The sequence below is a fragment of the Electrona antarctica genome (assembly GCF_951216825.1).
Source record: "Electrona antarctica genome assembly, chromosome: 21".
Lineage (NCBI taxonomy): Eukaryota > Metazoa > Chordata > Actinopteri > Myctophiformes > Myctophidae > Electrona > Electrona antarctica.
In genome coordinates, this window is record NC_136802.1 from 1,043,325 (window position 1) to 1,069,529 (window position 26,205).

General features: G+C 47.9%; 2 protein-coding genes across 4 annotated transcripts; both read left to right on the top strand.

The window, feature by feature from the left end:
• Nucleotides 1-215: 215 nt before the first annotated feature.
• On the top strand, nucleotides 216-2,762 carry LOC306914080 (glutamine--tRNA ligase-like; the record flags this gene model as incomplete). Its single annotated transcript, XM_079490982.1, has 2 exons — nucleotides 216-869; nucleotides 975-2,762. 2 exons carry the CDS (start codon nucleotides 216-218, stop codon nucleotides 2,760-2,762), a joined length of 2,442 nt encoding a protein of 813 aa, XP_079347108.1.
• A 1,957-nt stretch (nucleotides 2,763-4,719) lies between these two features.
• On the top strand, nucleotides 4,720-24,028 carry psma5 (proteasome 20S subunit alpha 5). Of its 3 annotated transcripts, none has more exons than XM_079491104.1 (10): nucleotides 4,720-4,923; nucleotides 5,234-5,263; nucleotides 7,277-7,343; nucleotides 8,927-9,053; nucleotides 10,177-10,244; nucleotides 12,438-12,545; nucleotides 18,281-18,339; nucleotides 19,780-19,882; nucleotides 22,477-22,563; nucleotides 23,726-24,028. In XM_079491104.1, the coding sequence occupies exons 2-10, from the start codon at nucleotides 5,235-5,237 to the stop codon at nucleotides 23,801-23,803; spliced, it is 726 nt and encodes a 241-aa protein (XP_079347230.1). In that variant the 5' UTR covers nucleotides 4,720-4,923; nucleotide 5,234; the 3' UTR covers nucleotides 23,804-24,028. The 3 variants fall into 3 exon arrangements, with proteins under 3 accessions (XP_079347230.1, XP_079347228.1, XP_079347229.1); XM_079491102.1 differs by having other exon boundaries at nucleotides 4,721-4,923; nucleotides 5,170-5,263; XM_079491103.1 differs by having other exon boundaries at nucleotides 4,721-4,923; nucleotides 5,218-5,263.
• Nucleotides 24,029-26,205: the final 2,177 nt, after the last annotated feature.

Below are 26,205 nucleotides of genomic sequence, written 5' to 3' on the forward strand. Positions count from 1 at the left end.
ACTCCCTGCGGGGGTGTGGAACGCGCGTGTCGGCGGGGCCAACGGTTCTCGAGATACGTGGATTACAGCCGTACACGCACAAGACTTGGTGCATTTATATATGACATAAGATTTATGAGGCTGCACGCATCATGTGACGTCACACATCTATCCAATTATAAGTCGACGCCTGACGTGTAGAGGTTTAGGTTTAACTCGTGTATACTTTCGTAAAGATGGCCGACACCTTGACGCTTTTCACGTCCATCGGGCTCAGCGAGCAACGGACGAAGGAGACGCTGAAGAACGAGGCGCTGAGCTCCGCGCTCCGGGAGGCCATCGCTCAGGCCCAGAGCGTCCAATCGGGAGGCTCGTCGTCCGGAGTGGACAAGGCCATGGGCACGCTGCTCTACAACATGGTCTCTCGTCTCAAAGACCCCAAACACCTGGCCCTCCTGGCGCGACACATCGCCCAGCGCAAGATCCGCACGGAGCTCCAGCTGGCGGCCGCGCTCGACTTCCTGAAGAACCACCGCGGCGGGGACTCCGCCGTGGACCAGAGGGAGCTGGAGGTGGCGTGCGGCGTGGGCGTGGTGGTGACGCCGGAGCAGATCCAGGCCGCGGTGAAGGCGGCGCTGGAGAGACACCGGGAGCAGCTGCTGGGGGAGCGGTACCACTTCAACGCGGGCCTCCTGGTCGGGGAGGCGCGCACCGCGCTCAGGTGGGCTGACGGGAGGAGCGTCAGGGACGAGGTGGACGCGCAGCTGCTGCGGCTCCTGGGCGCCAAGACCAAGGCCGACCTCGAGACGAAGAAACCCAAGGCGACGAAGGCTTTCAAAAACGCCCCCGAAAACGCCGAGGAGAACGCCAACAAACCAGCGGAGGTGGTGGTGGCAAAGGCGGCGACAAATGCCGGTGAGAAACCCAAGACCAAGGCCGACCTCGAGACGAAGAAACCCAACGCCAAGCCAGCGGAGGTGGCAAAAGCCGGCGAGACGGCGAAAAAAACCACGGAGGACGCGACGTCGACCTCGACGTCCCTCCTGGACCAGCTGCGAGGCGAGGCGCTCAAGTTCCACAAGGCGGGCGAGAACTACAAGACGGAGGGCTACGTGACGACGCCCAGCACGGCGGCGCTGCTCCGGCGCCACCTGGAGGCCACGGGCGGCCGCGTGCGCACGCGCTTCCCGCCCGAGCCCAACGGCATCCTGCACATCGGCCACGCCAAGGCCATCAACTTCAACTTCGGCTACGCCAAGGCCAACGACGGCATCTGTTTCCTGCGCTACGACGACACCAACCCCGAGAAGGAGGAGGAGCGATACTTCTCGGGCATCCGCGAGATGGTGGAGTGGCTTGGCTACGAGCCGCACGCCGTCACGCATGCCTCCGACCACTTCGGGCGGCTCTACGACCTGGCGAAGGACCTCGTGGCCAGGGGCCACGCCTACGTGTGCCACCAGCGCGTGGAGGAGATGAGGGGCCGCAGCGACAGGACGGCCGCCCCGTCGCCGTGGAGGGACCGGCCCGTCCACGAGTCCCTGACGCTCTTCGAGAGGATGAGGAAGGGCGTGTTCGCGGAGGGCGAGGCCACGCTAAGGATGAAGACGGTCATGGAGGACGGGAAGGCGGACCCCGTGGCGTACCGCATCAAGTACACGCCGCACCACCGCACGGGCAACGCCTGGTGCATCTACCCCACCTACGACTACACGCACTGCCTCTGCGACTCCATGGAGAACATCACGCACTCGCTGTGCACCAAGGAGTTCCAGGCGCGCCGCTCCTCCTACTACTGGCTGTGCAACGCGCTGGACGCGTACTGCCCCGTCCAATGGGAGTACGGCCGGCTCAACTTCACCTACACCGTCGTGTCCAAGCGGAAGATCGTGCGGCTGGTGGACAGCGGAGCGGTCCGCGACTGGGACGACCCGCGCCTCTTCACACTGACGGCGCTGCGGAGGCGGGGCTTCCCGCCCCGGGCCATCAACGAGTTCTGCGCCCGTGTGGGCGTCACCGTCTCCCAGGTGACCACGGAGCCGCACCTGCTGGAGGCGTGCGTGCGCGAGGAGCTGAACGAGACGGCGCCGCGGGCCATGGCGGTCCTGGAGCCGCTCAGGGTCACCATCACCAACCTTCCCGAGGATTCCGTCACCACGGAGCTCAGCGTGCCGGACTTCCCGGCCGACGAGGCCCGGGGGAGCCACGTGGTTCCGTTCGGGCGCACCATATTCATCGAGCGCGGTGACTTCATGGAGGAGACGACCGTCGCGGGCTACAAGAGGCTGACCCCGCGGCAGCCGGTCGGCCTGAGGCACGCGGGTTACGTCATCTCCATAGCGAGGGTGGTGAAGGACAGTCGAGGTGAAGTGACGGAGCTGGAGGTGACCTGCCGTAGCAGTGGGACCACCATGGACCCCCTGGACAAGCCCAAGGACCCCCTGGACAAGCCCAAGGACCCCCTGGACATGAAGCCCAAGGCGTTCATCCACTGGGTGAGCGAGCCGCTGCGCTGCGAGGTGCGCCTCTACGAGAGGCTCTTCCTGCACAAGAACCCCGAGGATCCGTCCGAGGTCCCGGGCGGGTTCCTCAGCGACGTCAACCCCGACTCCATGAGGGTGGTGGGCTCCGCCCTGGTGGACCGATCGGTCCGGAGCGCCAAGGCCTTCGATAAGTTCCAGTTCGAGAGGGTGGGCTACTTCAGTCTGGACCCCGACAGCACGGGAGACAAGCTGGTCTTCAACCGGACGGTCTCCCTGAGGGAGGACCCCGGGAAGATCTAGAGTCTAGATCTTCCTGATCCTGATCCTCTAGATTCTAGAGGATCAGGATGACCACTAGGGGACGTGCAGAGAGTGTTAGAAGGGCAGGGGCTGACATCCCGTTAAGAGGACCACTTTTGGACAAAAAAATAGCGAAAATAGCAGATATACAAGCTCTCAACGCGTCGCAGCTTGTAGATCAGCTATTTTTGGGGCGCAATAACCCAGCACTCGTTAGCTAGTGGAGATGCGGGTGTGAAACGACATGGATTTCTAAACAAATTTGTTCAACACGAAAATACTGTGTTCAAGTTCAGGAGACTTCGGGGAGAAAAAGCAATTCTCCTGAATGCTGCCTTCCTTCTGGTAGGGCATGGAGAGGAGAGGAGGGGAACGCTGCCTTCCTTCTGGTAGGGCATGGAGAGGAGAGGAGGGGAATGCTGCCTTCCTTCTGGTAGGGCATGGAGAGGAGAGGAGGGGAATGCTGCCTTCCTTCTGGTAGGGCATGGAGAGGAGAGGAGGGGAACGCTGCCTTCCTTCTGGTAGGGCATGGAGAGGAGAGGAGGGGAACGCTGCCTTCCTTCTGGTAGGGCATGGAGAGGAGAGGAGAGGAGAGGAGAGGAGGGGAGGGGAGAGGAGAGGAGAGGAGAGGAGAGGAGAGGAGAGGAGAGGAGAGGAGAGGAGAGGAGAGGAGAGGAGAGGAGAGGAGAGGAGAGGAGAGGAGAGGAGAGGAGGGGAATGCTGCCTTCCTTCTGGTAGGGCATGGAGAGGAGAGGAGGGGAACGCTGCCTTCCTTCTGGTAGGGCATGGAGAGGAGAGGAGAGGAATGCTGCCTTCCTTCTGGTAGGGCATGGAGAGGAGAGGAGGGGAACGCTGCCTTCCTTCTGGTAGGGCATGGAGAGGAGAGGAGAGGAGAGGAGGGGAATGCTGCCTTCCTTCTGGTAGGGCATGGAGAGGAGAGGAGGGGAATGCTGCCTTCCTTCTGGTAGGGCATGGAGAGGAGAGGAGAGGAATGCTGCCTTCCTTCTGGTAGGGCATGGAGAGGAGAGGAGAGGAATGCTGCCTTCCTTCTGGTAGGGCATGGAGAGGAGAGGAGAGGAGAGGAGAGGAGAGGAGAGGAGAGGAGGGGAGGGGAGAGGAGAGGAGAGGAGAGGAGAGGAGAGGAGAGGAGAGGAGAGGAGAGGAGGGGAATGTGCGTTTCTTTCACCATGTAGTGAAAATTAAATGCTGCATAGACATCAAAGGGGGCTTCAGCCCCTGCCCTTTTACCTGTGTAAAGGGGCAGGGGCTGAAGCCCCCTTTGATGTCTATGTGTGCACGTCTCCGAGGCTGACAATTCAGTCGACAGAAACAGAAAAACTACGATTTCTCCTGTGCAACATTAAAAAGTAAACTAAACTAAAACTAATTAGCGATGTCACAAATGAAAACTAATAAAAACTATAGCAAACGCGCTCTAAAAACTATATCATTGAATTACATAAAAAGTCATGTTATTCACTGTGGCCTTTTTTGTATTATTGTCATTTTTCTTTTTTCTGTATTTCTCTGTAAAGCACTTTGAGCTGTGATGTAAGTGTGCACACGGTACATCATTTATCAGACTTAATGTTTAATTCGTCAACTTCTTGTTTATGCCCCAAAATGCCTGGATATAGGCCTACAGGTTGTGTAGCCATTTGTAGAAATTGTAGCAATATTATATCTTTATTGTCGAATGTTTAAGCATGTTTTTTTATCATGTACTTTACTTAAAAAAAAATATATATATATATATATTCACAATGTTTTTGACAAAATACTAATAGCCAATTTTAGTTTAATCGAGGTGCCGCCTGTGTAAACAAGTGTAATGCTTTATGGTGTCGTCCACTCACAGTTAACAGTCTTTGTATTGAGTTTGTACTTGAAATGTACTGTAATTCTGCAAACTGTTAATAAATCAATCAATCAATCAATAACTGCACAGATCTCTGACTCGCGGAACGCTCGTTTCACATTTCGAACTGCTGTGTTGTTCCCCGTCGGTGTGGTTTACACGTCACACCAAACCCCGGCCCCCCTGGTGACGCGTGTTCCGGTGCTGAAAGCAGCGAACTCATTGAGTGTAGTTTGAGTCGAGCAGCAGCAGGAGAATAAAATAAACATCAGTAAAAACAGAACAGAAAGGAACCACAAGCAGGTAAAAACCTTGGGGATATTAATCCTCGTGGATAATGACAACCTAAAGCACAGCCTAGTTTACATTTACTGACTTATAGTTTAGCATTTAGGGACTTCTTGTTAGCCGTTAGCATGTTAGCACGCCGGCTAGCCGCGGTGGTGGTGGTGGTTGATGCTAACGCCGACTAGCTGCTAAGTCCCAGTGTGTCACATCGAAGGAAGATATTGTAAATAACAATATATATATTATTGTGTTTGTTTGCAGATTCTTGACTTTCTGTTCCACGGGAATAAAACCCTCTTCTTGTTGCAGGTTGTTATTGTTCCAGCATGTTTCTGACCAGATCAGAGTATGACAGGTGAGTCAAAGGGAGAAGAAGTGCTTTGTCACGGATCGGATTTATTTAAGTCACTTATAACTGCAAAACAACTGTTTAGCCCAGCGGTCCACAAACCTTTTCATGTCAAGGACCCCCAAATTGATGCTCATTAAGCCCCGCGGACCCCCATTTGTCACGGATTGGATTTAACCCATTTTGACCTGAGATCAGATTCTAAAAATGTCTTCTACGTCCTGACAGTTTTCTGAAAAAGCTATGTTTCTATGTCAGTCGTTCTTCGATTTTTCAAAAATAGCAGACCTACAAGCTCGTAGCGCGCGCTACGAGCTTGTAGATCTGCTATTTTTCAATAGCTAAAGCATAACATAATGCTAACACCAAAAGGGGTTCCAGCCCAAAATGGGTTAAGTCACTTATAACTAACTGCAAAACAACAACAGTGGTTCCCAAACCCCTTCATGTCAAGGACCCCCAAATTGATGCTCATTAAGCCCCGCGGACCCCCATTTGTCATGGATTGATTGAAATATTTATTATCAGTTTGCAGAATTACAGTACATTTCAAGCACAACTCAATACAAAGGCTGTTAACTGTGAGTGGACGACCCAATAAAGCATTACACTTGTTTACAAGAGGGTCCACCTTGTTCAATTCATCAAAACATTTAGAAACGTACAAATAGACACTTCTATATAGTCAAAGAACAGAACAGGAATTCATCATAAAGGAGGTAAAAAGGGAAAAGAAACATATACAGTGAGGGGAAAAAGGGGTGGGTGGGGGATTCAGATTTTACGGAGGCCAGTTTCGAATTGCAGCCGTCCGTAGGTGCCCTTTGAGAGCGGTTTTGAAGAAGTCGAGGGATTCGCATGTCTTAATGACTGTTGGTAGGGCGTTCCACATTTTGGTGGCATAGGAGCGGAAATAATTTAGTCCCTTGTTTGTGCCGAATCTGATTGGATCATTTGGATTGAAGTCTTGTCTGTAAATCCTGTTTAGTGTCATTATTATAGGAACTATACTTAATGTTTAAATCCTGTTTAGTGTCATTATTATAGGAACTATACTTAATGTTTAAATCCTGTTTAGTGTCATTATTAGTCCTGGAACAACATATTTTGAGATGGGCTTCTATGGCCAAATACATAATAATTTCTGGGGGTCCTTGACATGAAATAGTGTGAGAACCACTGATATAGAAACATAGGGGTTTCTTTTTTTCCAGCAAACTGTCATGATTTAGAAGACATTGATGGTGGAATCTGTTGTGAGGCCTTAATGTTTTATAATGTAACTCACAATCAAATACACAGATTGTTTCTTGATTATTCTGCAGTTTTGGAAAACTTTTCTAAACTAGCCGAGATCCTTTTTCACTTTTAATAATAATGTGGTGTTTTGATTTTGTATGTACCTTTTTATGTCATATTTTTAAATAATTCATGGCTTTTTCTTAATTTAGGATAATGGTTGTTTTGGGTTTTGTATTCGGTTATTTTAATTGATTTGACAGTGTTTTCGTCGACTAAAACTATGACTAGATATACCGACAATTCCGTCAACAAATAAAAACTAGACTAAAATGTTAGGAAGGGACTAGTGGACCAGAGATCCAGTATGTCATTTTACACTTGGTTGCATGCTGAAAATAGCCGATCTACAAGCTCACAACACGTCGCAGCGCGGTCACCAAAACACATTTTAGTCGACTAAATCAACTTTAGATTTAGTCGACTAAAATCTCATGACATTTAGTCGACTGAAACTAGACTAAACACTAAAACATTCCGGGTGACTAAAATGTGACTAAAACTAAAACCAAAATTTGCTGCCAAAAACAACACAGCTGTTTGACCAAAGGAGGGATTCGGAGTCTCGAATGAATGAGGATCTAAAAATAAACAATAACAGTTATTAGTTTATATGTGGTGTTTATGGTACAATGCTGTATATTATATTTGTGTCGCGTCATTAAAATGTTTCAATGAATTGAGTATTCTGGACCCCAATGGAACTGCTCTGTGTTACAGGGGGGTGAACACCTTCTCTCCTGAAGGGAGGTTATTCCAGGTCGAGTATGCCATCGAGGCCATAAAGGTGAGGCTTTGTGTGTGTGTGTGTGTGTGTGTGTGTGTGTGTGTGTGTGTGTGTGTGTGTGTATGATTAACTGTGTCACCTTATAGCTTTTAACCACTTTGACCATTATTTTAAACTTAAGCTGTTGAAAAATAGCAGATCTACAAGCTCATAGCGCGGCACCGAGTACCTCGCTATGAGCTTGTAGGTCTGCTATTTTTGAAATATCGTGAGAATGTCGTGCAAATCTTGGAATACATATTCTTTCACAGCGAACGTTTTTAACTCAACTCTTTGCTTCTCGGAGGGTCCCTGGAACTACATATTTTCAGATTGGGGTCGGCGGCCAATTACATATAATTCTGGGGGTCCTTGACATGAAATAGTTTGAGAACCACTGATATAGAAACATAGTTTTTTTTCCCCAGAAAACTGTCATGATTTAGAAGACATTTTGTAGAATCTGGTCTCAGTCCTAAATGGGTTGTCCTTCTCTCCAGCTGGGCTCCACGGCCATCTTTATAAACATATTGTAATAGAAATAGAGGAATGGAAGCACTGCAGGGATCCGTTAGTGGCTCTTAGATGGTGCTCTTTGGTGATACAGGTACAACCATATAGATCTGTTAGTGGCTCTTAGATGGTGCTCTTTGGTGATACAGGTACAACCATATAGATCTGTTAGTGGCTCTTAGATGGTGCTCTTTGGTGATACAGGTAACCATATAGATCTGTTAGTGGCTCTTAGATGGTGCTCTGTGGTGATACAGGTAACCATATAGATCTGTTAGTGGCTCTTAGATGGTGCTCTGTGGTGATACAGGTAACCATATAGATCTGTTAGTGGCTCTTAGATGGTGCTCTTTGGTGATACAGGTACAACCATATAGATCCGTTAGTGGCTCTTAGATGGTGCTCTTTGGTGATACAGGTAACCATATAGATCTGTTAGTGGCTCTTAGATGGTGCTCTGTGGTGATACAGGTAACCATATAGATCTGTTAGTGGCTCTTAGATGGTGCTCTTTGGTGATACAGGTACAACCATATAGATCTGTTAGTGGCTCTTAGATGGTGCTCTTAGATGGTGCTCTGTGGTGATACAGGTACAACCATATAGATCTGCTTTTGGGGAGATGAAGCGAGCACTCCGGTGAAAACAGCTAATCTACAAGCTCACAACATCACAGGTTGCAAAAGCCATGAGTTTTCTCAAGCCAGAGCTCAGAATTGTGCACATTTTGGACACAAATGCACCTGTAACTTCATCTGTGCGACTCACAAAATACATTTGGGAGTATCTGTGCGACTGGCCATAGTTTCTGTGCTGCATGTCCAACTGGGGGCCCTTCATTCTTTTCAAACGGGGGTCTGTGGGCTAATAAGTGTAAATGTTGTGGTCCTTGCCATGAACATATTTCCCTACCATGCATCTGTACGAATACTTTCATGTTATAGTGCTGTTTTTATTCATTAAAACAACACACAAATATATTATTCAAGTTAAAATGAATGGGGATATTTATGGGGGGGGGGGGGGGGGGGGGGGGGGTCACAACGGGTAAGGACTAGTCTTTATAAACATGTATATTGTATCTTCTCCAGTTGGGCTCCACGGCCATCGGCATCCAGACCGCAGAGGGGGTGTGTCTGGCCGTAGAGAAGAGGATCACGTCTCCTCTGATGGAGCCCAGCAGCATCGAGAAGATCGTGGAGATCGACTCGCACATCGGTGAGTGACCATACTTTAAAGAACCAGTTAAAACAAAGTGAATGTGTCCCTCTGCAAGTTGATTGTCCTACTGGAGTGACAAGAATGGAATCCCAATCTGGCTTCATCACAAAATGTCAGTGTGATAAGTATGAAGTATATCGTTGGCACTAAGGCCTTAACCCATTCTGGGCGGGAACCCCTTTTGGTGTTTCAAGCATTACGTTATACTTTAGCTTTTGAAAAATAGCAGACCTACAAGCTCGTAGCGCGCGCTACGAGCTTGTAGGTCTGCTATTTTTGAAAAGTTGTGAAAATGTGGCGCACATCTTTGAATATATATTTCAGAGAGAACATTTTTAACTAAAATATTGGCTTCTGGGGTGGTGGGGGGGGGGGGGGTCCCTGGAACTACATATTTTGGGGTCCTTGACATGAAAAAGGTTGAGCACCACTGACATAAAAATGGGTTTTTCCAGAAAAATGTTAGGATTTAGAAGACTTTCTTTTGAATCGACCTCAGTCCAAAATGGGTTAAGCAACTAGGCGACTATTCAACTAGTGGACTAGTAAATCCACTAGTCGACCTGGTTGGTACTAGTTGATGAGAAGAATATATACCCCTCCCCCCCTGTTTTTGTAGGCCTCAAGATCATCTAGATTATAGTTCTAGTCACCAATGTACAAAGTCCGTAGACGGACTCAACTTGAGTCTAGAGACTCTCCTCTTGACCACAAGGCCATGGGTTCTCTCCCGGGCACTGGTCTAGCAAGTCGTGCAGTTTTTTGGGCGGGAACCCCTTTTGGTGTTAGCATTATGTAATACTTTAGCTATTGAAAAATAGCAGATCTACAAGCTCGTAGCGCGCCACCGAGTGGCGCGCTACGAGCTTGTAGGTCTGCTATTTAAAAAAAATCGAAGAACCACTGACATAGAAACATAGCTTTTTCAGAAAACTGTCAGGATGTAGAAGACATTTATAGAATCTGATCTCAGGTCAAAATGGGTTAAACCTACTACTACTATTTACTTAGTTGTAGGCAGGTTTAGCACTCTATCCAGTAAACAAACAAACAACTGCATTATGTAAGAAGGTGTCCCATTTAATGTCGTCATAACGTTCCAAACCGTTTCCCCCCCCAGGCTGTGCCATGAGTGGCCTGATCGCGGACGCCAAGACGCTCATCGACAAGGCAAGAGTGGAAACACAGGTACGTTTCTTTGATTTGCACATCAACGTTTAACTGTGGCTCAGGAGGTAGAGCAGGTCGTCCAATGATCCATGGGTCGGCGGTTCGAATCCCGGCTCCTCTTCTACAGGTCGAAGTGTCCTTGGGCAAGACACTGAACCCCAAATTGCTCCCGATGTGCTGGTTGGTACCTTGCATGGCTTCCGCTGCAATCGGTGTATGAATGTGTGTGTGTGTGTGAATGGGTGAATGTAATGCACAATCTATGTAAAGCGCCTTGGATAAAGGCACTATATAAATGCACCATTTACCATTTACCATTTAACTCAGCCAGTCTATATTTATTCTGTTTAATTGCCTGATGGAGTGACGCGTTGTGAGCTTGTAGATGTAGATCAGGGGTGCCCACACATTTTTGACGTGCGATCTACTTTCAAAATGACAAGATCTACCCACCGAAAAAAAAATATGTACCATTGCTGAAAATAGTTTAAATATGTAATGTCCTGCGTTTCTGCTCGGAGAAGTCGCGGTGCGTCAGCGCAAGCGTATTTACGTGAGCACGGTCCCCGTGAATTTGTTGCGCGCGTGCTCGTTACGTGCACACGCCCCCCGAGACTCACCAGACCTGGATTCTGTTTAGCATTTTTTGTATGCTTGCGTTGTCACGCCCCTCTTGAGAAGACCTGGAGGAGACCTGTGTTGATCCAGACCTGGAGGAGACCTGTGGTTGATCCAGACCTGGAGGAGACCTGTGGTTGATCCAGACCTGGAGGAGACCTGTCGTTGATCCAGACCTGGAGGAGACCTGTGGTTGATCCAGACCTGGAGGAGACCTGTGGTTGATCCAGACCTGGAGGAGACCTGTGGTTGATCCAGACCTGGAGGAGACCTGTGGTTGATCCAGGCCTGGAGGAGACCTGTGGTTGATCCAGACCTGGAGGAGACCTGTGGTTGATCCAGACCTGGAGGAGACCTGTGGTTGATCCAGACCTGGAGGAGACCTGTGGTTGATCCAGACCTGGAGGAGACCTGTGGTTGATCCAGACCTGGAGGAGACCTGTGGTTGATCCAGGCCTGGAGGAGACCTGTGGTTGATCCAGGCCTGGAGGAGACCTGTGGTTGATCCAGGCCTGGAGGAGACCTGTGTTGATCCAGACCTGGAGGAGACCTGTGGTTGATCCAGACCTGGAGGAGACCTGTGGTTGATCCAGGCCTGGAGGAGACCTGTGGTTGATCCAGACCTGGAGGAGACCTGTGTTGATCCAGACCTGGAGGAGACCTGTGGTTGATCCAGACCTGGAGGAGACCTGTGGTTGATCCAGACCTGGAGGAGACCTGTGGTTGATCCAGGCCTGGAGGAGACCTGTGGTTGATCCAGACCTGGAGGAGACCTGTGGTTGATCCAGACCTGGAGGAGACCTGTCGTTGATCCAGGCAACAACGCCTGCGTTCCTCACTTCACGTTTGCAAGGCCCTTAATGCTGTCCTATAATACTGTCCTCTCCTCCTCAGAACCACTGGTTCACCTACATTTAAACAGTGTATTTGTACGGTATTTCAACAGAACCACTGGTTCACCTACAACGAGACCATGACCGTAGAGAGTGTTCTAATACTGTCCTCGCCTCTCCTCAGAACCACTGGTTCACCTACAACGAGACCATGACAGTAGAGAGTGTTCTAATACTGTCCTCTCCTCCTCAGAACCACTGGTTCACCTACATTTAAACAGTGTATTTGTACGGTATTTCAACAGAACCACTGGTTCACCTACAACGAGACCATGACCGTAGAGAGTGTTCTAATACTGTCCTCGCCTCTCCTCAGAACCACTGGTTCACCTACAACGAGACCATGACAGTAGAGAGTGTTCTAATACTGTCCTCTCCTCCTCAGAACCACTGGTTCACCTACATTTAAACAGTGTATTTGTACGGTATTTCAACAGAACCACTGGTTCACCTACAACGAGACCATGACAGTAGAGAGTGTTCTAATACTGTCCTCTCCTCTCCTCAGAACCACTGGTTCACCTACAACGAGACCATGACAGTAGAGAGTGTTCTAATACTGTCCTCTCCTCCTCAGAACCACTGGTTCACCTACATTTAAACAGTGTATTTGTACGGTATTTCAACAGAACCACTGGTTCACCTACAACGAGACCATGACAGTAGAGAGTGTTCTAATACTGTCCTCTCCTCTCCTCAGAACCACTGGTTCACCTACAACGAGACCATGACAGTAGAGAGTGTGACCCAGGCTGTGTCTAACCTGGCTCTGCAGTTTGGAGAGGAGGACGCTGACCCTGGAGCCATGGTACGCACACACACACACACACACATCGATGTATCTGCCACGCAAGCACACGCACACACACACACACACATCGATGTCTCTGCCACGCACGCACACACACACATCGATGTCTCTGCCACGCACGCACACGCACACACACACATCGATGTCTCTGCCACGCACGCACACGCACACACACACATCGATGTCTCTGCCACGCACGCACACACACACATCGATGTCTCTGCCACGCACGCACACACACACGCACATCGATGTCTCTGCCACGCACGCACACACACACACGCACATCGATGTCTCTGCCACGCACGCACGCACACACACACACATCGATGTCTCTGCCACGCACGCACACACACACACACGCACATCGATGTCTCTGCCACGCACGCACACACACACATCGATGTCTCTGCCACGCACGCACACGCACACACACACACACATCGATGTCTCTGCCACGCACGCACACGCACACACACACATCGATGTCTCTGCCACGCACGCACACACACACACACACACATCGATGTCTCTGCCACGCACGCACACACACACATCGATGTCTCTGCCACGCACGCACACACACATCGATGTCTCTGCCACACACACACACACACACACACACATCGATGTCTCTGCCACGCACGCACACACACATCGATGTCTCTGCCACGCACACACACACACACACACACACACACACATCGATGTCTCTGCCACGCACGCACACACACACACATCGATGTCTCTGCCACGCACGCACACACACATCGATGTCTCTGCCACGCACACACACACACACACACACACACATCGATGTCTCTGCCACGCACACACACACACACACACACACACATCGATGTCTCTGCCACGCACGCACACACACACACACCCCCTCTCCACCTGGAGAGGAGGGTGCTGACCCTGGAGCTATGGTCAGTCGGTCGGTCACTCTCCTCATCCTGACCTCAAATCCAGTTATTGCACTGCCTTACACCAGGGGTTCTCAACCTGTGGGTCGCGACCCCTCAGGGTGTCGCCACATTATTTTGGGGGGTCCCCAAATTATTATTGTTTTTTTTTTGCAACTGAATGGCTGGAAAATGGAAATGAAGAGTTTACATATAGTACACATAGTACATGCATACACCTTCCCTAATGATTATATCTGGTTTCAGTATTTATTTATGTTGTATTGTCTCTATTATTAAGGTTATTGTAGCAGTCAATTTATATTGGGAGTTGGGAGGGGGCGGGGCGGGGGTCCCGAGACGTTGCCAAAGCATTTCCGGGGGTCCCCAGGGGGTCCCCAGGGGGTCCCCGGCCAAAACGTTGAGAACCCCTGCCTTACACTATATTATTAATGCCTATTGTGGGTAAAATGTCCCTGTGTCTAAAATGCGTGTGGTCTCTCCACAGAGTCATGTCAAATGTCCCTGTCTCTAAAATGCGTGTGGTCTCTCCAGAGTCATGTCAAATGTCCCTGTGTCTAAAATGCGTGTGGTCTCTCCACAGAGTCATGTCAAATGTCCCTGTGTCTAAAATGCGTGTGGTCTCTCCAGAGTCATGTCAAATGTCCCTGTGTCTAAAATGCGTGTGGTCTCTCCACAGAGTCATGTCAAATGTCCCTGTGTCTAAAATGCGTGTGGTCTCTCCACAGAGTCATGTCAAATGTTCCTGTCTCTAAAATGCGTGTGGTCTCTCCACAGAGTCATGTCAAATGTTCCTGTCTCTAAAATGCGTGTGGTCTCTCCACAGAGTCATGTCAAATGTTCCTGTCTCTAAAATGCGTGTGGTCTCTCCACAGAGTCATGTCAAATGTTCCTGTCTCTAAAATGCGTGTGGTCTCTCCACAGAGTCATGTCAAATGTTCCTGTCTCTAAAATGCGTGTGGTCTCTCCACAGAGTCATGTCAAATGTCCCTGTGTCTAAAATGCGTGTGGTCTCTCCACAGAGTCATGTCAAATGTTCCTGTCTCTAAAATGCGTGTGGTCTCTCCACAGAGTCATGTCAAATGTTCCTGTCTCTAAAATGCGTGTGGTCTCTCCACAGAGTCATGTCAAATGTTCCTGTCTCTAAAATGCGTGCGGTCTCTCCACAGAGTCATGTCAAATGTTCCTGTCTGTAAAATGCGTGTGGTCTCTCCACAGAGTCATGTCAAATGTTCCTGTGTCTAAAATGCGTGTGGTCTCTCCACAGAGTCATGTCAAATGTTCCTGTCTCTAAAATGCGTGTGGTCTCTCCACAGAGTCATGTCAAATGTTCCTGTCTCTAAAATGCGTGTGGTCTCTCCACAGAGGCATGTCAAATGTTCCTGTCTCTAAAATGCGTGTGGTCTCTCCACAGAGGCATGTCAAATGTTCCTGTCTGTAAAATGCGTGTGGTCTCTCCACAGAGTCATGTCAAATGTTCCTGTCTGTAAAATGCGTGTGGTCTCTCCACAGAGTCCTGTCAAATGTTCCTGTCTCTAAAATGCGTGTGGTCTCTCCACAGAGTCCTGTCAAATGTTCCTGTCTCTAAAATGCGTGTGGTCTCTCCACAGAGTCCTGTCAAATGTTCCTGTGTCTAAAATGCGTGTGGTCTCTCCACAGAGGCATGTCAAATGTTCCTGTGTCTAAAATGCGTGTGGTCTCTCCACAGAGTCATGTCAAATGTTCCTGTCTCTAAAATGCGTGTGGTCTCTCCACAGAGTCATGTCAAATGTTCCTGTCTCTAAAATGCGTGTGGTCTCTCCACAGAGGCATGTCAAATGTTCCTGTGTCTAAAATGCGTGTGGTCTCTCCACAGAGTCATGTCAAATGTCCCTGTGTCTAAAATGCGTGTGGTCTCTCCACAGAGTCATGTCAAATGTTCCTGTCTCTAAAATGCGTGTGGTCTCTCCACAGAGTCATGTCAAATGTTCCTGTCTCTAAAATGCGTGTGGTCTCTCCAGAGTCATGTCAAATGTTCCTGTCTCTAAAATGCGTGTGGTCTCTCCACAGAGTCATGTCAAATGTCCCTGTGTCTAAAATGCGTGTGGTCTCTCCACAGAGTCATGTCAAATGTTCCTGTCTCTAAAATGCGTGTGGTCTCTCCACAGAGTCATGTCAAATGTTCCTGTCTCTAAAATGCGTGTGGTCTCTCCACAGAGTCATGTCAAATGTCCCTGTGTCTAAAATGCGTGTGGTCTCTCCACAGAGTCATGTCAAATGTCCCTGTGTCTAAAATGCGTGTGGTCTCTCCACAGAGTCATGTCAAATGTCCCTGTGTCTAAAATGCGTGTGGTCTCTCCACAGAGTCATGTCAAATGTTCCTGTCTCTAAAATGCGTGTGGTCTCTCCACAGAGTCATGTCAAATGTCCCTGTGTCTAAAATGCGTGTGGTCTCTCCACAGAGTCATGTCAAATGTTCCTGTCTCTAAAATGCGTGTGGTCTCTCCACAGAGTCATGTCAAATGTTCCTGTCTCTAAAATGCGTGTGGTCTCTCCACAGAGTCATGTCAAATGTTCCTGTCTCTAAAATGCGTGTGGTCTCTCCACAGAGTCATGTCAAATGTTCCTGTCTCTAAAATGCGTGTGGTCTCTCCACAGAGTCATGTCAAATGTTCCTGTCTCTAAAATGCGTGTGGTCTCTCCACAGAGTCATGTCAAATGTTCCTGTGTCTAAAATGCGTGTGGTCTCTCCACAGAGGCATGTCAAATGTTCCTGTCTGTAAAATGCGTGTGGTCTCTCCACAGAGTCATGTCAAATGTTCCTGTCTGTAAAATGCGTGTGGTCTCTCCACAGAGTCATGTCAAATGTTCCTGTCTGTAAAATGCGTGTGGTCTCTCCACAGAGTCATGTCAAATGTTCCTGTCTGTAAAATGCGTGTGGTCTCTCCACAGAGTCATGTCAAATGTTCCTGTCTCTAAAATGCGTGTGGTCTCTCCACAGAGTCATGTCAAATGTTCCTGTCTCTAAAATGCGTGTGGTCTGCGTGTGGTCTCTCCACAGAGGCATGTCAAATGTTCCTGTCTCTAAAATGCGTGTGGTCTCTCCACAGAGGCATGTCAAATGTTCCTGTCTCTAAAATGCGTGTGGTCTCTCCACAGAGTCATGTCAAATGTCCCTGTGTCTAAAATGCGTGTGGTCTCCACAGAGTCATGTCAAATGTCCCTGTGTCTAAAATGCGTGTGGTCTCTCCACAGAGTCATGTCAAATGTTCCTGTCTCTAAAATGCGTGTGGTCTCTCCACAGAGTCATGTCAAATGTCCCTGTGTCTAAAATGCGTGTGGTCTCTCCACAGAGTCATGTCAAATGTTCCTGTCTCTAAAATGCGTGTGGTCTCTCCACAGAGTCATGTCAAATGTTCCTGTCTCTAAAATGCGTGTGGTCTCTCCACAGAGTCATGTAAAATGTTCCAGTCTCTAAAATGCGTGTGGTCTCTCCACAGAGTCATGTCAAATGTCCCTGTGTCTAAAATGCGTGTGGTCTCTCCACAGAGTCATGTCAAATGTTCCTGTCTCTAAAATGCGTGTGGTCTCTCCACAGAGTCATGTCAAATGTTCCTGTCTCTAAAATGCGTGTGGTCTCTCCACAGAGTCATGTCAAATGTCCCTGTGTCTAAAATGCGTGTGGTCTCTCCACAGAGTCATGTCAAATGTCCCTGTGTCTAAAATGCGTGTGGTCTCTCCACAGAGTCATGTCAAATGTCCCTGTGTCTAAAATGCGTGTGGTCTCTCCACAGAGTCATGTCAAATGTTCCTGTCTCTAAAATGCGTGTGGTCTCTCCACAGAGTCATGTCAAATGTCCCTGTGTCTAAAATGTGTGTGGTCTCTCCACAGAGTCATGTCAAATGTTCCTGTCTCTAAAATGCGTGTGGTCTCTCCACAGAGTCATGTCAAATGTTCCTGTCTCTAAAATGCGTGTGGTCTCTCCACAGAGTCATGTCAAATGTTCCTGTCTCTAAAATGCGTGTGGTCTCTCCACAGAGTCATGTCAAATGTTCCTGTCTCTAAAATGCGTGTGGTCTCTCCACAGAGTCATGTCAAATGTTCCTGTCTCTAAAATGCGTGTGGTCTCTCCACAGAGTCATGTCAAATGTTCCTGTGTCTAAAATGCATGTGGTCTCTCCACAGAGGCATGTCAAATGTTCCTGTCTGTAAAATGCGTGTGGTCTCCACAGAGTCATGTCAAATGTTCCTGTCTGTAAAATGCGTGTGGTCTCTCCACAGAGTCATGTCAAATGTTCCTGTCTGTAAAATGCGTGTGGTCTCTCCACAGAGTCATGTCAAATGTTCCTGTCTGTAAAATGCGTGTGGTCTCTCCACAGAGTCATGTCAAATGTTCCTGTCTCTAAAATGCGTGTGGTCTCTCCACAGAGTCATGTCAAATGTTCCTGTCTCTAAAATGCGTGTGGTCTCTCCACAGAGTCATGTCAAATGTTCCTGTCTCTAAAATGCGTGTGGTCTCAACACAGAGTCATGTCAAATGTTCCTGTCTCTAAAATGCGTGTGGTCTCTCCACAGAGTCATGTCAAATGTTCCTGTCTCTAAAATGCGTGTGGTCTCTCCACAGAGTCATGTCAAATGTTCCTGTCTCTAAAATGCGTGTGGTCTCTCCACAGAGTCATGTCAAATGTTCCTGTCTCTAAAATGCGTGTGGTCTCTCCACAGAGTCATGTCAAATGTTCCTGTGTCTAAAATGCGTGTGGTCTCTCCACAGAGTCATGTCAAATGTTCCTGTCTCTAAAATGTGTGTGGTCTCTCCACAGAGTCGGCCCTTCGGTGTAGCTCTGCTGTTTGGAGGACTCGACGAGAAAGGACCCCAGCTGTACGTAGAATCACTAATCACATGCGCGCACGCTCGCTCACTCACTCACTCGCACACACACACACACACACACACACACACACAGCATGCTTTCTGCAATGTTGTATTTTGTCTAATGTATGTAATCTAGTGGTGGGCATAGATAAAAAAAATTAATCGCACTGCAATCCTGGAGTTAATCGCGATTAAAATGGCTCATTTGAACTCTGCCGAAGGCATTGAAAATATGTGTGCGCTACCTAAATAATGTCCAGAAGTAAGTCCTTGTGAACAGGTTTAGACCAGGAGCCCTAATTATGGATACAACTAGCCTATTAATAGCTTATATTTCATATTGTGAGTTTGTAGAACTGTTCAGTGTTGCCAAGTCTAGTCATTGTAAGCTACTTTGGACTTGTCTATCTGTAAAGTTTCTTTAAAATATTGGTGGTCCTTGACATGAAAATGCTTGAGAACCACTACTCTAAAACAACATTGGACAATGATGTTTGACAGTCGGCCAAATAGTTTCTTATTTTAGACTTATTTTCTGACTTTCGGATTTTCTGACTTGATCTGGCCTGTTAACATTTTCATAGACCTGGTTGCTTGTTTCTCTCTGTCACGAAATGTGGCAACCCTGGTCAAAGCCGTGTTGTGATGATGTGATCATATTGTGATACATGGATGGTGGTTTAGCTTAGCACACAACAGCTAACATGATGCAGCAGGCTGCTGCCTGGATATGGAATATGGATATGGAGTATGGACTTATGGCTCCATCGCTGTCTCTTTCTTTCGATATATTTTTTTATCACGCGATAAGAGTCTCGCGTTAAGGCAGCACGTTAGCGCCGATAACGGCCCAGCATTAATGTAATCATACATTTTGGATATACATAGTTTTTGTCTTAACGTTACGTGAAATATGTACACGGTAGAATGCAGTGCTGCATGGGAGCGGCCTAATGTATTGCATGGCGAAAATACTAGATCTGCAAGCTAAGAACACGTTGGCTTGTAGATCTGTTGGCATCTGACACCTTCGCTGGAGTCTGTCTTGGTGCATTAATCCACTCTGGGCAGGAACCCCTGTTATGCTTTAGCTGTTGAAAAATAGCAGATCTACAAACTCAGTCCAAAATGGGTTAATGGAACACTGTTGTTTCTCTGCAAGACATTACTCTATAAGCCATATCTCCACAACTGGTGGGTCAAACTGAACAACCAATATGTCCATTTGAAGCTATGATTCCCTGCTGTCAGATGACATGAAACCACGGAAATTTAAAAATAAATCCAATAGCAGTCAAATTTGGCCACATTATTTCACTGCATTCGTTCATGTTTTTTCACGTTTTTAACTCTCTTAACTTTGCTTACTTTGTCCTAAATGGGTTCATTTCGTCCCTGTCCTGTGCTCCTCTAGGTCCATATTAACCCTTTCCTGTCCTCCTCTAGGTACCACATGGACCCCTCAGGGACCTTCGTCCAGTGTGATGCTCGGGCCATTGGCTCAGCGTCAGAGGGAGCTCAGAGCTCTCTGCAGGAGGTCTACCACAAGGTACGGAACACGGAATGATAGATGGATAGTAGAGATGTCCCGATACTGTATCGGTATCAGAAAAGTATCGGCATCGGCCCTTTTTGGTCATATCGGGTCATATCGGTATCGGTGAATATGCCAGTCTAACCAGCGATCCCACACAGGGGTAAGGGGTCGACACTATGCCAGTCTAACCAGCGATCCCACACAGGGGTAAGGGGTCGACACTATGCCAGTCTAACCAGCGATCCCACACAGGGGTAAGGGGTCGACACTATGCCAGTCTAACCAGCGATCCCACACAGGGGTAAGGGGTCGACACTATATCAGTCTAACCAGCGATCCCAAACAGGGGTAAGGGGTTGACACTATGCCAGTCTAACCAGCGATCCCACACAGGGGTAAGGGGTCGACACTATTCCAGTATAACCAGCGATCCCACACAGGGGTAAGGGGTCGACACTATGCCAGTCTAACCAGCGATCCCACACAGGGGTAAGGGGTCGACACTGTGCCAGTCTAACCAGCGATCCCACACAGGGGTAAGGGGTTGACACTATGCCAGTCTAACCAGCGATCCCACACAGGGGTAAGGGGTCGACACTGTGCCAGTCTAACCAGCGATCCCACACAGGGGTAAGGGGTTGACACTATGCCAGTCTAACCAGCGATCCCACACAGGGGTAAGGGGTCGACACTATGCCAGTCTAACCAGCGATCCCACACAGGGGTAAGGGGTCGACACTATGCCAGTCTAACCAGCGATCCCACACAGGGGTAAGGGGTTGACACTATGCCACTCTAACCAGCGATCCCACACAGGGGTAAGGGGTTGACACTATGCCAGTCTAACCAGCGATCCCACACAGGGGTAAGGGGGTCGACACTATGCCAGTCTAACCAGCGATCCCACACAGGGGTAAGGGGGTTGACACTATGCCAGTCTAACCAGCGATCCCACACAGGGGTAAGGGGTCGACACTATGCCAGTCTAACCAGCGATCCCACACAGGGGTAAGGGGTCGACACTATGCCAGTCTAACCAGCGATCCCACACAGGGGTAAGGGGTTGACACTATGCCAGTCTAACCAGCGATCCCACACAGGGGTAAGGGGTCGACACTATGCCAGTCTAACCAGCGATCCCACACAGGGGTAAGGGGTTGACACTATGCCAGTCTAACCAGCGATCCCACACAGGGGTAAGGGGTTGACACTATGCCAGTCTAACCAGCGATCCCACACAGGGGCAGTAAAACTAAAAATAAGTACCAAGTGACATGTCAAACTAAGGGGTGTTAATGATTCTGAATCCATTCCAAGCATTAGTTTTGCACAAAAAACACTCCTTCCCCTGAAAATGGCCATAGCCGTCATCACAAATGTGATGAGGTCAGCAGTGGCTATGGCCAGATTTAGCCCAAGGAGTGTTTTTGTCCAAAACTAATGCTTGGAATGGATTCAGCATCATGAAACCCCCCCTAGTTTGACATGTCACATGCTACTTAAAGTATAATGAAATTTGGGGAATTTTTTGCCTTATATTGGTTGATAATGGTACCCCAACTTTCAGCAGCTGTCACAAAGTTTCCCAAGGGAGTTGGGTTGGAACACATTTTTCTGTGATAGTAGACGCCTTTATGAACACATCTGTGAAGAAAGCTAGTGGTAAGCATTTTTTTTGCAGATTTAGCTAATTTTCTCTATGAAATATGAACGACTTAATTTTGTCATTTGAATTCCGTATTGGACAGCATGTCTTCTATGGAAGGAAGGAAGCAGATTGTTTATCTAACAAACATCGAGAGCTTGTAGATCGTCTATTTTTGGTTATTTTGAGATTAGAGTATTTGAAGTGGTCAAACTTGCACTATGTTCAGAAACCGTCTTCCACAAAAGCTTACCTCTCGGATATTTCATAATAAAAGCAAAGCTTAAAGCCTCAGTCAGTGATTTCTTGAACAGCAGGAAGGATATTAACATGTCATGTAGACAGCACAATAATTGCATTGTATGTAGTCATAGCACATCATAGTACATATGTATAGCATAGTATCGTGTCATTATATAGATATGTTCTAGTTACGCTTAGCTTACGCATGTTTCATGATAAATGCATTTTATATATGTGATGTATTCCCATGCTTTTGTTCTTGCTTAATGTAAGTCGCTCTGGATTAAGAGCGTCTGCTAAATGCCTAAATTGTAAATTGTGAAGTGGTCAAACTTTCACTATGTTCAGAAACCGTCTTCCACAAAAGCTTACCTCTCGGATATTTCATAATAAAAGCAAAGCTTAAAGCCTCAGTCAGTGATTTCTTGAACAGCAGGAAGGATATTGCTAAAACATGTTTTATATTGTGTTAATAGTATTTAGGGAACAGCTCTAGTTTAAAACACCTAAGGACTCTGCGTAAGGACAAACATTTTCAGCTGTGAGGTTTTATTTTGCTTTAAGATCCGTCTGTCTCTTATGCCTTGCTTTTCTTTTCTTTCTTCCTCCATTGCTCCGTGAAGCACTTTGAGCTGCACTTCATGTCATGAAAGGAGGTGCTACACAGATACAGTTGTATTATTATTATTAAAAGATGTTTATAATCCTCTCTCTACAGTCCATGACACTAAAAGACGCCATCAAGTCGTCTCTCACCATCCTGAAGCAGGTGATGGAGGAGAAGCTCAACGCCACCAACATCGAGGTTTGTCACCGTGTCCGTTTGTCATTTCATTTACATTTTAAGACATCTTTGGATTTTTATTTATTTATTATTTTATTTTTTCATTTTGAGAGAAGTTAACGGACTCATCAAGGTTCAACCGGTGGACAAGGGCCCTTTAGAGCTGTCTGTGTTTGAGCAAAATGTCACGGTGTGTCTGGAGTCCTCCGGACACATCGATGTCTCTGCCAGATGCTGTCTCTCTCTAGCCTCGGAAACCCAGACGTTTTTATTTCCAGGGAGAGATAAAAAAAAAAAAGTCTGGGGCCGAGTCCACTTCAATTCGGCATAGAGTAGCGCAAACTCTCTGCTGATTTATTCTGATCGTCTGCACCTTTGTTAAATTGACACACACACACTCCTCTCTCTCTGTCGCTCTAATTAATTAGTCTTGTGTCCTGCAGCTGTCTACCAGCTCAGTGGCCTTGTGGTTAGAGTGTCCGCCCTGAGACTGGGAGGTCGGGGTTCAATTCCCGGCCGGGTCATACCAAAGACTCTAAAAAATGGGACCCAGTGCCTCCCTGCTTGACACTCAGCATCAAGGGTTGGATTGGGGGTAAGTCCCTGCGACATACTAGCGTCATGTCCAGGGGGTGTACTTGTACATCAAGCTGCCTCACGCTACAGAAACAGGAGATAGGCTCCTGCCCTAGGGGCCTCATGGCTACAGAAACAGGAGATAGGCTCCTGCCCTAGGGGCCTCATGGCTACAGAAACAGGAGATAGGCTCCTGCCCTAGGGGCCTCATGGCTACAGAAACAGGAGATAGGCTCCTGCCCTATGGGCCTCATGGCTACAGAAACAGGAGACAGGCTCCTGCCCTATGGGCCTCATGGCTACAGAAACAGGAGATAGGCTCCTGCCCCTATGGGCCTCATGGCTACAGAAACAGGAGATAGGCTCCTGCCCTATGGGCCTCATGGCTACAGAAACAGGAGATAGGCTCCTGCCCTATGGGCCTCATGGCTCGGCAAGGCTACTTACTACTACTACCAGGAGCTGCCTATGCCATAGAAAGTATAGGTGGGTTCCACTCAAGTCTCTCTCTAACCCCTCCCTCCCCTTCTCCCCCCCCCCCCCCCCCTCTCTCTCTCTCCCCCCCCGCCCCCCCCCCCCCCCCCCCCCCTCCTCTCTCTCTCTCCAGCTGGCCACCATAGAACCAGGGAAGACGTTCCACATGTATTCCAAAGAGGAGCTGGAGGACGTGATCAAGGACATCTAGAGGCTGACCCACCGGGACGGACGGACGGACGGACGGACGGGGTCACATGTTCCTGGGACCTCTGGGGTGGGGGGGTCACCACCAGCCCACCACCCTCCCAACAACAACAACGAACACTTCTTCCCCATCGGCACTAGAGAGAGAGAGAGGTTCTTGGATCAGATCATATGGTTTTCGATTATTTCTAAAAGTAATGCGATCGTCGTGTAGATGTTTCGTACCTCGGGGGGGTGGTGGTGGGAGGGGAGGGCGGGTAGGGGGGGGGTGGGGGGAGGGGAGGGGGGGGTCTTTTTTCTTACCGATGAATGCCACCATTAAACTGTTGTATTCTAAACGTTGATCTGACTCCCATGGTTCCTTCTGTTCTGTTGATCTGACTCCCATGGTTCCTTCTGTTCTGTTGATCTGACTCCCATGGTTCCTTCTGTTCTGTTGATCTGACTCCCATGGTTCCTTCTGTTCTGTTGATCTGACTCCCATGGTTCCTTCTGTTCTGTTGATCTGACTCCCATGGTTCCTTCTGTTCTGTTGATCTGACTCCCATGGTTCCTTCTGTTCTGTTGATCTGACTCCCATGGTTCCTTCTGTTCTGTTGATCTGACTCCCATGGTTCCTTCTGTTCTGTTGATCTGACTCCCATGGTTCCTTCTGTTCTGTTGATCTGACTCCCATGGTTCCTTCTGTTCTGTTGATCTGACTCCCATGGTTCCTTCTGTTCTGTTGATCTGACTCCCATGGTTCCTTCTGTTCTGTTGATCTGACTCCCATGGTTCCTTCTGTTCTGTTGATCTGACTCCCATGGTTCCTTCTGTTCTGTTGATCTGACTCCCATGGTTCCTTCTGTTCTGTTGATCTGACTCCCATGGTTCCTTCTGTTCTGTTGATCTGACTCCCATGGTTCCTTCTGTTCTGTTGATCTGACTCCCATGGTTCCTTCTGTTCTGTTGATCTGACTCCCATGGTTCCTTCTGTTCTGTTGATCTGACTCCCATGGTTCCTTCTGTTCTGTTGATCTGACTCCCATGGTTCCTTCTGTTCTGTTGATCTGACTCCCATGGTTCCTTCTGTTCTGTTGATCTGACTCCCATGGTTCCTTCTGTTCTGTTGATCTGACTCCCATGGTTCCTTCTGTTCTGTTGATCTGACTCCCATGGTTCCTTCTGTTCTGTTGATCTGACTCCCATGGTTCCTTCTGTTCTGTTGATCTGACTCCCATGGTTCCTTCTGTTCTGTTGATCTGACTCCCATGGTTCCTTCTGTTCTGTTGATCTGACTCCCATGGTTCCTTCTGTTCTGTTGATCTGACTCCCATGGTTCCTTCTGTTCTGTTGATCTGACTCCCATGGTTCCTTCTGTTCTGTTGCTCTGACTCCCATGGTTCCTTCTGTTCTGTTGCTCTGACTCCCATGGTTCCTTCTGTTCTGTTGATCTGACTCCCATGGTTCCTTCTGTTCTGTTGATCTGACTCCCATGGTTCCTTCTGTTCTGTTGATCTGACTCCCATGGTTCCTTCTGTTCTGTTTAGGAGTATAGCAGTTTGTTCATGTTCACATTTAGGGAGGTTTTTGGGGGGAAGTTCAGTGAATTATGTGCTGAGTTTTGGCTAAACAATATACCGTACTGTGCCGAATATAAGACGACCCCCATTTTTCGAAGACTCATTTGTGGAAAAAGAACAATAAATGTCAAATAGTCTCTAGTCCCCGATTAAAATACCACCCTGTTTTTAAGGATATTTTCCAATAAAAAGGAAAAAACATCTAGTCCTATATTCAGCACAATAGGGTATCGTACATCGATTCAAACTGGTGACAATTTTATAAATGTGATGAAATCGCAAACGGCAGACAATTCACAATCAGACAATTGAAACAGCAGAGGGTGCATTTTTTTTTATAATAGATCATTGATCAAATAGTTTGTTACTGTATTGAAAAGTGGACGAGAGAAGAACATCGAGAGAGAACATCTAAAGAGAGAATACTGGATTTGAAAATAGGCTACACTCTTCTGGGGGGAAAAAAACAATTGTTGAAAAAAATCTTGAAAAATGTTCTGTTGAACCAACCTAGTGTTCTTGGAACGGCATCGTGTGAGTTGAGTTAATCATTTCTGGGCAGAGAATCTTAATTTAAAGGACAACTTTAGTTGTTTTCAACCAAGGTTCATGTTTTAGGTTGTTATTAGAGAAAGTATAAGATGAGAGTTTTTTTTTTTTTTCATTTGCTGCTTTCTGCGATTTTAGCTTTTTTTGACGGGGGCGGGGGCATTCGAACATGGGGCTAAATATGTATTTTTTTTACAACATTTTATAGTGATTTATTTTTTTATTATTTACTATAGTCCTACTAGACTCCAGGAAATTACATCTGGCCACAACAGATCACTGTATGTGAAGGGGG